The following is a 14,500-nucleotide window of genomic DNA, read 5'->3' as shown; positions in this document are numbered from 1 at the left end:
CTTAGTCAGTCAATTAAACCGGCACCTAAGATGATAGCGGGCTTATCAGTTAGAGGCAGTTAGTAAAGTGGCAGTTATACAAAATCCATACTCCTAAAGCTGTGATAGCGCAGTGGATAGGTGCTCGTCTTCACGAGTTCCCAGCACGCACCTCTAACTTCTTTAAGTTACGCACATAGCGTTTTAAGTAAATAAAAATATCACTTGCTTCGACGGTGCATCGTGAAGGAAAACATCGTGAGTAAACCTGCATGGCTGAGAATTCTACGTTATGTTCTCAAAGTTATGTGGCGTACACCAATCCGCACTGGACCAGCGTGGTGGACTACGGCATGAACCCCTTCTCATTGTGGGAGGAGACCCGTGCCCTGTAGTGGGCCGGTAATAGGTCGATATGATGATGTTGATGATACTCCTAATCGTTAATGTGGTAATTGGCCACGGGCGAAACGTACCTCTGGCATCAGACCAGATAAAATTCATCAGTTATAAATCACTAAATTGCTCTACCGGAGACCGATCTCAGGACCTCCTAGTTATATGACCACGACTCTCACTATTGCGTCAGGCAAGTCGACAAATAATACCTATAAAAAAGTATAGACACCAATACAATTAAATGACTTCAAACTTTATCACCGGAAAGTGTCCACCTGTCATGACATTCGCCTTGAAAATACCCGTCCGGCAGGTTTTGGAGATCAGGCATAATTCGCTTATATAACCCCTGTGTTAAGGCCTATGCACACAGCGTTTTACAACCGCGCGTTTAAATCAGCAGCTGCAAGGTCGCCTCCAAAAAATTATATATACATGTGTATGGAAGCTTAATTTAAGCCAATAACGTGTCATTACAAACCATTTTGTGACCACAGTGCGCTTTATTTGCCTTAAATTGTTTATTGAGATAGAAACGCATGTCTGAACGTTGGCAATTATGGTGCAAAGAAAACTCTAATAAAGAAATATGGATTAGCTGTTGCCCGCGTTCTTTGCCCACGTTACATTTTATGTATTATGGTCATCATCATGTCAACCAAATGTCACTGCTGGGCATAGATCTCCACCTCGTGAAGGTTACCAACGCTGCGTTTACCGGTGCGAGGTCGCCTTTCCAGCACCTTGGGAGTGGGACCACCAACGTCCCAATAGGGATTTTCTTGGGATATGAGCCTCGTTGACTTACTTTTCCTTCACCGGTAGACCAGACTAATGCCGGACATGTGAGCGAATGTGACTGCAAATCCACATTTGGGTTTGAAAGTCCGTTACATTGCGCACAGTGTAAATGGCCGGCTGTATCGTCCGTGTAGGTGTAGGAAAACTGACTGGGTCTTTTCGTGTAGAGGTCTTTAAGTCGACGTTCCTAAAAGGTCTTAACGGCTTTATCGATGGAGTCGCTTGGTATGTCGGATGTTGTTAGGTAGCGCTTAAGAAGAGGGATAATAAGTCCTGGGATATAAAGTTGCCTAAATTACTGTCCTTCCTTTCAACTAACTGTATGCAAATATGTAATGAGTCATAAAGATAAAATCGATGTCTTCCGTGTCTTAACTACGCGTAAGATACGCGTGATGTGTAGAGGCTTTTAGTCTATCCACGCTTATATGTTGGAGATATGAGGAACTATTGGAAAGCGTGTAATATACAGACATAATGTTATTCATTATACGTCCACGCCTATACGGAAGAAAGTGTTTTTTAAATAACCACGGTGGGACTGTATATTACGTTTGACGTTAGAGATTTTATTTTTTATTCCACTACAAGTTAGCCCTTGACTGTAATCTCACCTACTGGTAAGTGATAGTGCAGTCTAAAATGCTAATGGGCTAACCTTTTAGATGGCAGTTATATTAAACTCATACCCCTAACCGGTTTCTACGCGACATCATACCGTAACGCTAAACTAGCCAGAAGCCTCCCAACCAGACCAGACCAGAGAAAATATAGAAATTATAATTTGCCCAATTTCCCCTGCCGGGCATCGAACCTGGGACCTTCCACTTGAATCCAGAGCGCTCACCGCTGCGCCAATGAGGTCGTCATTTTAGGTCTTTTCTCCGAAAAACTATTGAGCCGATTTTTAAGTAGGTATGGGAATCACTAAACAAAACATTGGTATGAATTTCTCTAATAAATTAACTGTGTGGCATGGTAAAAAAAACCCGGCTAAGATTTTTGGGACCTCTTCTTAGGTCAGGGCGCATTTGGTACCCTCCTAGCTTTATTTTTATGTTAACGTACGTTTACGTTTTACGTTAAAATTAAATTTTCACCGTCTTTTCCGTATTACCGTCACCGCGCTATAATGGAAACATACTAGTATGTACGTTTCATAAGTACCTGTGATTTTTTGACATTGGATCTGTATTCGGACAGTGTTCTCCCTCAAATCCTTGTCCCAAAATTAACATCCTACAATGCAATGCATGTAATTACTCGCCACTCAGATGCCATTTACAATGTATACAACAAAGAAGCCAAATTATAATCCCTACTAATATAATAAATTTCAATGAAAGTTTCTTTGTTACGCTTTACGAAGATATTTAACAATGGAGCAAATGGCCGCCAACTCAGCCTGAGAGCAGGCAAATCTTGTGCTAGGAAAACTTAAGATTAGTAAATTCTCCTATGATTGCTCACTCGCGAATGCCTCGCTGTCAGCACCTATTACTATTAATATATAAATATCCAGCATGACTCACTGTCAGTGACTAACAGACAAACATAGGCAAGCGATCTGCAGATAATTACTGTATGACACAATGATGACATAAACATTGGTTTATTTAAATGCTTCTAGATGTTGCCCGAATTCTTTGTCCATTTTTACTATAGTTGTATATTAATACTTTCCCTGCTTTCTGAGTCCAAGGCCGTGGGTTCGATTATCACAACTGGAAAATGCTTGTGTGATAAACATGAATGTTTTTCAGTGTCTGGGTTTTTATCTGTATATTATAAGTATTTATGTGTATTATATTCATAAAAATATTCATCAGCTATATTAGTACCCATAACACAGGCTACGCTTACTTTGGGGCTAGATGGCAATGTGTGTATTGTCGTAGTATATTTATTTATTTATGTATTTATTTATTTTATTTATTGAATACACTTTATTGTACAAAACAATTGTATTTGTAATAAAAAGTTTAACAAGAATAAAAATTTACAAATATTAGGCAGGTACAGTAGTCGGCATTATCGCTAACAAGCGATCTCTACCAGGCAACCTGTCAAAAAACAGGAGAAAAGTTACAGTACAGGGTTAGGGTGTACACAAATATAAGTAAGAAACATGAATACGCATCGAAAACACGAATAATAAAAAATTTAACCATTATCTCTGGATACATATATATAAAAAATAATTAAGTTATCTAATCATGTAGTGGAATAAGTATCATCAATAGTTTTCTCAGCGCATGCCAAATAATGAATTTTAATGGCCCAATTTTGCAACTTGACGTTAATCTTCAATCAATTACTTTTTAAATAAAAAAAACATCACCTTTCTCTATAAAAGTCTCTTGTTTTAAAAAATAAGTATTTCAGTACCCATAAACACTCTTAGTTGGCAATCCTTCAATAATGCATAACGCCGCTTCGCTCGAGCAATCCCTAGAAGGAAATCTCGCTCCAATAAAGTCTAGGAAATCGTTACAGACTTTTCTTTGTGAGACACCGAGCCGACGTGATGTGGCTCTTAAGGAAATTCATAGAAATGTTATGAAAGTAACGATACAAGATTTGCTTACTACATTGGGTTTTATTACATAAGTAATAACTGATCACTTGCATGACAGAAGTTCAAATCACGTGTGTTCCTTTATATACGCAAAAGCTTTTCTCAGTTTAAGGTTTTCAATAATTTATATCGAAGGTTCATTAACAGAAGGAAGGTCCAGCAGTGGACTTTTACAGTCCACTGCTGGACCAAAGGCCTCTACCGACGGGAGAGTTGGCGCGCTGGACAGACGGGTTGGTGATGGCAGTATGTAGAACAGAGCACGCTGCTCCTTTATTGCCCTTAGTCTAAAAAGGGGTGGTGAAAACTGTATTCTTATCAACCGTCACCACTCGACGTCGAAAGTTACCAAATAATAATACAAAGACTGTAGTAACCGCGATGACACGGTATCTTCTCGAAGGTCTATCGGTGACCAAGAATATTAGGTTGTAAAAGTCTTAATGAACTCAATTTAATGTTGACTTATCTAAATATTTTTGTATCTTTGTTTCAGCGCGGGCCGTAGAAGGCGAAACCCTCTGGCCATGTACACAGAAGACGATGCGCACGATTTGAGCGACCTGGGGATCGGCACCTCCAGCACTAAGAGCAGCCTCAGCGAAGACTGCGACACTCACAGCTTGGCGGTAAGCATCTATATAGATAAGTTTTGTAGTCTGTAATTAAGAACTTATATACATTCTGTTATTTTTATTAGTGTTTTTACCTACACTTGGAGGAATTAAGTTACGGCTCTACTACTGTCGATGCTGAAATTAGTATATGCCTTTTATATCAAACATTGCAGTTTCGATCTACTTTTTAAAGGTCTATATTACAATGAGACACGTTTGTCATTAATAATTTCTGTTAGTGTTTTTACACCTACACTCTAAGGAATTATCGATTTTTATATGCATGTTCAATTTATAAAATTGCACATTTTCTTTGACATCAAGTGCTGCCACCAAAGGCTGTCTTCGACCAATTTACGCAAACTCTCGGAATTTAAAGCTCACGAGTCTTTTCAAGCATCGTCGCTCCAGCAGAGTTTCTCATAGTCTCATCTTGATATAGTCAATTAGATGTATTAATGAAAATTAGTGTACTATCTTTTTGATTTATTAAATAATTTTTTTTTGAAAAATAATAAAAAATTACATAGTCATCTAAACTTTATTACCACTTAAATGCAAATTATTAACTAGCATAATCATGGTTAAATAAAGTTTATAATACAAAATGTTTCTCTTTCAGAGTGATGGTATGGACCACGATAAAAACCATTCGGACGTGGAAAATGTGTCAAATGGCGACAACAATCGCAAACTAGGTTCCAGCGCGAACGAATATGACACATGCACGACCACGACCATCAGCTCGCCTGAACCTGAGGAGTATACTTACGAAGGCGCTATAGAAGGATATAAGTCGAGAATCATCTCACAAACGAACAGCAGCATCGTCAAAACAGCCGTCAACAATAACCTCAAAGACAAGTCGCCAGATAAGACAAACGGTGATATCAATAGAATCAGAACGTCAGTGAGCAATAAAATTGAAGAAAAAGTATTTTCGTTCCAACAGGAAAGAGCAAATGACCTGAGAAATAATAACCAAAAAAAGGATTTACCTAAAGTAGATATTCACAAACGAAGAGAGCAGTTCGAAAGAGAAAACTCGCAGGAACTACAAGTGAGCAAACCAAAATTACCTGATATGGCAAACAAAAAGTCAATCAAAGAAAGAATGTCTTCTTTAGAAAAGTTTAACGAAGAATCTTATTTCCAAAAGTCAACGAGTGACTTGAATAAATTGCCCGTCGAAGTGAAGCCTCTAAAGGAGAGACTTTCGTCTTTTAACAATTTTAAATCTACAAGTACTGAAGTCGATAAAGCAAAAAGGCTGTCAAATGGAGATCTTAACAACACTAAATCGCTAAAAGAGCGTTTGTCAAGTCTTAAATCGCAAACATCAGAAGAAGATATCAAAATCACAAAAACGGAGGTAAAGGAAGTATCTATGAGTATAAAAGAACGCTTGTCCTGTCTTGATGCGGCAAAAAACAAGGAAGTACCAAAATTATCAATCGAAGAAGAAATCATGCAGAATGATAAAATCAAAGAGGAGGCTGAATATAACGATTTAAAAGATAAGTTGTCTGATAGTTCTTACAAACTGGAAGATCAAATGCAGAGTTTTTGTCGCTCACTTGATAGTTTAGATATTAATGGTCAATCTTCTCCTAATTCCTTCGAAAGGATTCAAAGTCTCGAAGATTTCGAATGCGGTGAAATCCAGAACAACACTGTCCAAAGTGACATAGAGACGGAGGATAGTGGTATCCATACCGCCAGGGATTCTTGCGCACCGGCTGATGATATAGCAGATTTAACTCAGGTAGCTTCTCCCATTGGAGAACCTATGGCCGAAGTATCTGAATACGAGTCTTCTAATGAAGATGGCGCGACTCTTGTTCCGACTAAAATCAATGAACACGATGACATGGATTTAAAGCTGAAACATCAAACCAAAACGGAGCTTTTCATTCAAGATTATGACAAAGAAAGTCTGGCAGATGATAGTGATAGCGCAAGTAACTATACGCAAGCAGTCTCGCAGCCTGAAGAGCTTAGCGTCACTGAAGTTACAGAAATCCAAATGGACAAAGAAGATGAAGATACATTGAAAAGCTTGGACAATCAAGATTCTTCCAGTGTAAGTCTAAATGAACCCGTGTCCACCACGTCGGAAGGCGACACGGTTGTATTCGAGGGCAAAATGACTATTCATTTGAACTTGAATGAAATTTGCAACAATCTGAGCACTGGTGCAAGGGAAACTTCTAGCACTAACCAAATATGTACTAATGATTCTACTAACAACAAAAGCATGTCAATGGTAACTGTCTCTAATATTACAACTACAACTAACATTTCACCGAAGAATTCCATTAAATCGCTAAAAACTAACCTTATTACATTTAACAATAACACATTAAAAAATAACGCTGCCAATTCTTACGAGCACTCTAATAATGCAACTTTAGATAAAAGTGTATTTAATGAGACTTCTCATATTGGTCATCTTACATCTAACACTCGAGTGCTGCAAAACCCAGATACTCTACCTAGTCCCGATGAAGAAATAGGGGTAAGTAATTCACAAGACTCTAATCCATTTTGGCAAAAAAGGACCAAACGCTGTGCAGAGCCTAATAGACGGAATACTATTTTGTTTATAAATAATAAAGTAACTACTTTAAAAACAGTAACAACTACTAGTAACACTAAAGGAGGAACTGGAGGTAACTAACGGCCTAAAAGGTATATAATACCTTAAACTTCATCCATACAACTTCTCATATATTGCTGTAGATTTATAGCAAGGAAGATGAGAATTTAGTATTGGACCTGTGTAATTTTGTGATCTCTTCGTTTACATACCGAAAGACGGTCTTCCAACTATGTTATACTAATGTTCATCAGGACAGTAAGTCGCCAACCCAATCCATAAACTAATAGTCTACAAAGTTTACATAACATTACTTAACTCATTATTAATCGTAAAATGTAGAATTCATTTGTATCTAAAAATGTGTGTGCTAAACAAAACTGGATGAAAGCACTGCACAGGATTCAACCGAATATTCATTCAATGATCATTTACGTAGTGCCTAGTTAATACAGGGTTTGAAAAATGTAGTGCCCATTTCATTGTGTCTATTTTTAGAAACCATTAAGTATTTCAGTGTAGAGCCCATTTTACTCATAGCATTTTAGACTATTTTCTGTACGGTGATATCTGTAAATTCATTATTGAAATATATGTTAAACAGTTTCATATGGGTTTTATTTATGTAATATATTGATATCCTCATTAACATGCTATATATCATGTGTAAACGTAACTATGATAAGCTGATCCTGTATAGGTGGAAAGAAATCAGAGTGTACCACTTTATGAGGCGTGATAAACAGAATGTTATCTGTTGTACTCGTATCTTGTGTAAACTGGCTTCATATCTAACCATTATGTCTCAGTTAAATGTTTGATAGTGCTCTAGGAATAGGTTTACTCCTCGTTACTTAATTATATATTTCTACGAATATTAATTAAAGTTCTTTACGATGTTTCATCAGCTTTTGGTGATGGTTTAACAGGTTAAAAGGTAAGACATTTCTATGTTAACGTGCTTTGCTTATTAACACGCATTTTCGCCGCATCTTGTGCTAATTTGTCACGTCGCTTATATATTTTTCTTACTTTCTTATTTATATTTTCATTCATTATTACGTTGTTTTTAATTTTAGTAATAAAATTTTTATTATTATTTATTTTATAGAGATTTACTTTTTTGTTTAAATTAATTTATTTTGATCTGCCTGTTTTTTTTTTCTTTTTCCAATATCATCAACAATTTGTTTATTGCAACTTCAGGTCATAGACGCCTTAGAGCTAGCGTTCAAGGAATTAGATTCTGAAGAAAGTGTTGACATTACAATGGAAGAAAATGAAAATAAACCATATGAGATGAACACAAAAAAAATAACCATGGATGAAGTTGATAAATTGCTAGATTTTGACGTGGAAAAGAAAGTATCCGTGACGCCATTATATGAGAATATTGATATATTTAATCAGAATAATATTGTTGACGCTGGAGCGTTTCCTTTGGATCTTCCTACGAACGCTTTGGAACCACCAAAGGAGAAGCCTCCACCACCACCCATGGAAGATAGCCCTGAAGATGAACTACTTGGAAATGTAAGTAGAGCATTTAGTGTGTTTGAATGCCGGAACTTCTGCAAGGACCACCGCGAATGTCCGGATAAACCCTGGTTTGAATCTGAAAATTAAAAATATCTTGATTTAAATAGGTAGAGATACTTGATACTGGAGATAGCTCATTTCGTTGGTGTTCCAAAGATTTATATCTCATTGGTATACCTTCCCACAAGATTTGAAGAGGGGAGCATTCCAATAAGGCTTTTCTGTGGAGGGGCGCCTCTTCTGCACGGTGGGACGCCACCACAGGTTGTGCCCATTACTATTTTTAGTTACCCACTTTAGCTGAGAATTAACACCTACGCCCAAGGTTGATAGGCATAGGGCGGCAATCTGTTAGACATGCTCGTTCCATGCTGCATGGAGTGCTCTGTTTCTAGGCGATGGGTTTTTACTTGCCATAAAGAAGGCCATCTGCTCGGTACGGCAATTAGTACTCTAGTTCTTTCTACAGATTTCATTTCTAATATTTCGATCACGAAGTTCTAATCTGTATTCCATAATTTCCAGGGCAACTTCAAACACACCAGCTCGGCGCGCCGAATCAAAAAAGAGATCCGCAACAAACGCACCAGTTTCCTAGGCATCGAGGGACAAGACGACAGCTACTTAGACGTGGACCTAACACTAGCTCCGCGCCCCGACATCACCTCGTTCCTGCAAGAGGAGACCAAAATAGAGAAGTTGCTTTACAAGAAGACCCTGGCAAATGAGATGGATGCCAAGCTACGTGATAGCAGGGATTCCGGAGTGGATGTCGATAGGGGTTCAGATGGGTGGTATAAGAGGCATTCGTCTCCGGAGACTTCGAACCCTCATAGCAGACAGAATAGTGAGGTAACTTCTAAAATGTTGTAGTTGGCTTTTGTTTCGTCTATAATTATCATCAACTTAATTGAAGTCCCACTAAGGGGCATAGGCATTATTGATCAATTTTTGACGCCTCCCTGGCGCAACGGTGAGAGCTGTATATTCAAGTGGGAGGTTCCGGGTTCTATTTCCGGCAGGGGCGATTTGGCTTCTGCCGCGGCTTGTTGCCACCCTACCTAGACATAGATTTGCGAAGCGATTTAGCGTTCCGATGTAGATATGATATGATTACCATACTCCCTAACAGGTTAGCCCGCTAGCATCTTAGACTGCATCATCACTTACCACCAGGTGAGATTGCTCCAATATGATTTTGGAAGCGGTGGTGATAGCGATGATGTGTGATGGCGAAGTTTTACCCTCTAGGCTTCACTATCGGGGATTCGCGTTCCTGCACGCTCCTCTTAGCTTTTCTAAGTAATGTGCGTTTTAAGCAATCAAAATATCACTTGCTTCAACGGTTAGGAAAACATCGCGAGGAAACCTGTACCTGAGAGATATCCATAATGTTTTCAAAGGTGTGTGGATTCCACCAATCTGCACTGGGCCAACGTGGTGGACTACGGCGTTAACCCCTTCTCATTGTAGTGGGCCGGTAGTGGGTTGATATGATGATGATGTCAAGCCATAGTATATGTAAGTCATAGTAATTCGAGCTTGCAAGTATTGGAAACCTCCTTAATCACGCACACTGAAAACAAAAAGACGATTACTGTTTATTCCAAAACTGTTATAGACTTTAGTGTCTTTGACAGTGTATTTTATCTATTGATTGGTTTGGATAGAAGCAGGCGTTACTTTGCGGAAATCCATGATATATTATGAAAATTAAGCTTAATTTGCTATAGTCCGCGAAAAGCAGGAGAATCTGTATGGTGTAATTTATAATTTCTTCAATCCTTATACTCCACACCAAACAGATCTTCGGCAATGTACTCTCTACGCACGTTTCGCTCCGAAACCGGAGCATCCTCAGGAGATGTTGACTTTACAATGAATAATTGTTAATCTTTTACTTTTCGCGGACTAAAGCAAATTTAGCTTAATTTTCATAAATGTTTGTTTTCTTTTTTTTAAAGATGTGCCTACTTAGTTATTAAATTATGTTTTTTTCAGCCTTACACACAAATGACAGTTACATCAGATGAGGAAGAAGCCGCCAAGAAGAATACGGAAGAGTCCTTTTCCAAAGACCTCACATCCAAACTCGACGGCTTGACCGAAAACGGCGAAACACGCGGGAACAAAATAGATCACCTGGACAAAAAAATTCAGCAACAGCAGGTAAGGTTGGATAATTGAAGTTTTTGAACGAAATGCTAGGCTAATTTGAGTAGAACTCTTGTAGAATAGAATTTGGGCTTTAAATATAATTATGTAATAATAGCTCTTATATTTAAGTAATGTATTTGAAATATACCGTTGCTATTAATATTTAAACGGAAATATATTTTGTTATGTTACTATATTATATTTTAGGTTTTGTTATAATCGATATATTTTCTCAAAGTTTTGATTTTGCACTATTTATTTCATTAATAAGTAGGCTATTAGATGTTAATAAAAAGTGAGGTTGATCGAAATAATTATTAGTTTATTTATTTAGAATTGTTAACTATTGAAATAAAAAGTAGGAAAGTGTACGAAAGTTTAGTAAAACAAAATTTTAAGTATACAAAAAGAATACAATATATTCTAAAACCCAAATATTTAATTATTATATTTGTTATATAGAAACGAAAAATTATAAAAAGAATATATGATCATTATTGTAACTTTATGTAACTTTGGTTATGGTGTTTTAATACAGTATGGTTTTGGGGTTCCATTCCTTAGAATTCATGAACATCTTAAAATTTTGTAAATTCGGAAAACAGTACTAGCTGGCCACACTGGCGACTTTTTGTCGTGTCGCCGTCTTGGATTCATTTGCCTTAACGACACTATTTTCAAATAAATCAGTAAGGAAATATTCTTATATCTTCAGTAGGTAAGGATTTAAGGGTCATCTTAAATAAAACACTTAAAATTACAGTCAATAGAATCAATAAATTATTTCACCTTGATGTGTGTATTATGCTAAATCGTATGTATCTTAACATTGTTTGTAGATTATGTAGTATTTTGTTAATGGCACATCGCTCGCAATTACCGCGTGGCTCACTGTTGTAAAGGCAAAACTATCTATAAAGTGATAAATAGACAGCTTCGTGTGCTTAACCTACAGTAGGCACTTTTCATTAAGCATGATTGTAGTCAAGCGGAATGTATCATGCATAAAAAAAATTACCAAAATCTACACCAATAAACCTTCCTCGAACCTATCTATCTTTCTGCCTTGTCGTTACGACATCATCTGGGTTCTTGCTGCATAAAAAAGACTAAAAGTGACTTTTTGTCGCAATCGATGTCGCTAATGTGACCACGGTTAAGTAGGAATCAAATTTCTTTTAAAAATTCAAGAGATTGTGAGTTCTAAGTCTGTTTTCCGAATTATTTTTAATCTTCGGTTCTGGTAAATTTATAAAGTAAACACAGGCGCGCATGTTCTATATTGTGATTGATCAAATATATTTTTAGAAAGTCACAGTAAATACTCAGTCGCAGGTCGCTGTTAGACGACGTAAAAAAAATCACAGTCAATTTGGCTCAGGTTAGAGATTTGCGTACAACATAATGCATGAATTTCATATTAAATACTTATTCGGTTACTTTTTTCCATACATACTCACAGAATACGAAATAATCAAAAAATGGAACATGCGTGTCCAGCTTAGGCTGCTATAACTCAAATAAATGCTTTCTAATGCTTGGAATGTATAGGAAACCTTCCTAATTTGTCTTTTCATGACTTGACAGTGTTACAAAAATAGCAATTATTTTATTAGAACAAAAGGTAGATTTGTTTAGATTCAGTTATGTTATGTATTTATTCTTCTTGCCTCAATAAAACATATTTATTTCAATATATATTTTGCCTTTTATTTGCACGGCAACCTTGTGTAGACAGCTTCAATGCACTTTGCATGTATTTATTTCAATAAATTAAAAAATACGTGTGATTAAAATCCAAATTTTTATGTTTGTTATTAATTAATGTTTTTAAAATTTCATTATAGAAAACATTTTGAAAAGATCATTTTTGTTTTTGCTAATATTTTTCTGTTTTTCGTAACTTCATTAACTGTAAAAATAACTTAGGAACTACTACATGATTTCAAATGTACCTATTAATTGTATAAAACTATATAATTGAATACACAAACCCGCGGAATAAAGTAAAAATACTAGTTTATTATAGCCTGTTAAAAAGAAGTGCTTATTTTGCAATTTAAATAAAGTAATTCATTGGATTGTATTTAGTCATGGTCTACGGCCATGGTCTTCGGACACGAAAAATTTTATTAACATAGTGTAACAAAAATTGGTATTTACGTCTGGTGGCCCAAGAGCTGGCGCTTATTTAGCCCAACGGCTAAGTCTAGCTATACAAAGGGGCAATAGCGCCAGCATTTTGGGTCCCATGCCCATAAGTGAACGGCTTATATTTATTATAAATATAAATTTTAGTTTGTAATTATTATTTCCATCTATATGAATTATTATGTATATGAACATTTTAAAAATAAATAAATTTAGTTTTAATTTTTTTATGAGATTGAAGTGGGCCACATGTTTTTATTTATTGGACTACTCACAATTTATTATACTACACTAGAACTTATAAGCAAAAGTAGAAACAATAAGCCTCTAAAATAGTTATTAACTGGACTAAAACTAGCTTTTTTTCCTCGTAAAACACTTTGTTCATACTAATTAAGCACCATGTAAATTAATACTAAATTGCCATACACTTTCCGATTATCCCAGTTCTTTGAAAAATCGTAATATTTTTCATCATACTCAGAGAATATCATGTAGTAGTTCCATTAAGTAATAATGTACTATGGGTACTAGAGCAGTCATCCAACGAAATTTGCGCACGCGAGTTTACACGTGATGGCAATAATAAATGTAGAATTCGCCAGTTCTCTTTTCAGTCTATCTGTCTTTGAGTAAAAATGACATGTCTTGACATAAAAAACGTCAATTCCTCACTCTTACACTTGTCACTTTTAGCATAATGACCGTAAGACCAGAAAGCTTAGGTTAGTGCAAACATTGCTTGAAAGCAGTCCGCTCCGCTTTCATCTTATACAACATAAAAAAAAAAAGTGATATGAGATCAACATCCTTGCCGGGTTCTGCTCGGTAGGATCTACCTTCGAACCACTGTAACCTCACTTAAAAAGCAGACAAGACTTGGCGATTCAAAGTTCTTATAACTTGTAATCAATAAATTATGACTTTTAGTGCTCTAGTAAGAAGTAGGTACATAATTACTCAAAAAGTTAGAAAAAGTCATCCACCATTTTGTGTGTGTAAATAACATTAAACAAAAGATGGCCGCGGCTACTTTGCAGGCTCGCACTAATGAGGATTGGCCTGACGGGCACTTTGACGATGCTCACACCAAGGTGATTGTTATACACTTAATTACAATTAATATTAACATTCAATTAAAAAGTAATCTTACTTAATGATTTTCGGTTTACATTGCAATAGTTTGGCTAGTAAATACTACTTTTAATTAGTGTGCTTATTTTCGCTCATGGTTCTTGTCAGTGATATCATATTACCATCATGTAATGAGTTTGTATACTCCTAGAGAGTACCGACTCGCAAGCAAAGCCGATCTGGCACGACCTACCGTTGTCGCGGACCGACGGAGATCTCCGCACTCCCCAAACTGTACTCATTCGTTGCTCTTGTGGGCTGCTGAGTTTACTCACTATATTCTACACTATACTATATTCACATGTGATATTACTTCTTCTTCTGCTCTGTTCCACATCTCGTTTAATCTGACTGCAGTATACTAACAAATCGAACGAACTTAGACGACCTGGGCCCCAAGTATCCTATTACAAATGTGTGTCAGTGATCAATGACAAAGTACTAATCGAAAAAATTTATGAAATTAAAATCCGTTCAAAACATTAAACAATTTGACAATAAATAAAATTTCTTAAACTAGTCACACAAGTTAAGCCTGTTATGTGG

General features: G+C 36.4%; 1 protein-coding gene across 3 annotated transcripts in view; it reads left to right on the top strand.

Annotated features, from left to right (window-relative positions):
• The window catches only part of LOC120633916 (LIM domain only protein 7), a 236,275-nt gene that overhangs the window by 211,709 nt on the left and 10,066 nt on the right, over nucleotides 1–14,500 (top strand). For 2 of the 3 annotated variants that reach the window (XM_039904317.1, XM_039904318.1), the window contains 6 exons: nucleotides 4,254–4,386; nucleotides 4,997–6,457; nucleotides 8,180–8,506; nucleotides 9,038–9,364; nucleotides 10,514–10,681; nucleotides 13,861–13,914. In XM_039904317.1, the coding sequence (XP_039760251.1) occupies nucleotides 4,254–4,386; nucleotides 4,997–6,457; nucleotides 8,180–8,506; nucleotides 9,038–9,364; nucleotides 10,514–10,681; nucleotides 13,861–13,914 (2,470 nt within the window). The remainder of the gene's footprint in view (nucleotides 1–4,253; nucleotides 4,387–4,996; nucleotides 6,458–8,179; nucleotides 8,507–9,037; nucleotides 9,365–10,513; nucleotides 10,682–13,860; nucleotides 13,915–14,500) is intronic. The other variant, XM_039904319.1, reaches the window with a different exon arrangement.

The sequence above is a fragment of the Pararge aegeria genome, chromosome 22 (assembly GCF_905163445.1).
Source record: "Pararge aegeria chromosome 22, ilParAegt1.1, whole genome shotgun sequence".
In the NCBI taxonomy this organism is placed as follows: domain Eukaryota; kingdom Metazoa; phylum Arthropoda; class Insecta; order Lepidoptera; family Nymphalidae; genus Pararge; species Pararge aegeria.
Note: the sequence above shows the minus strand (reverse complement) of the source record. Positions and strands in the feature narration are given on the sequence as shown.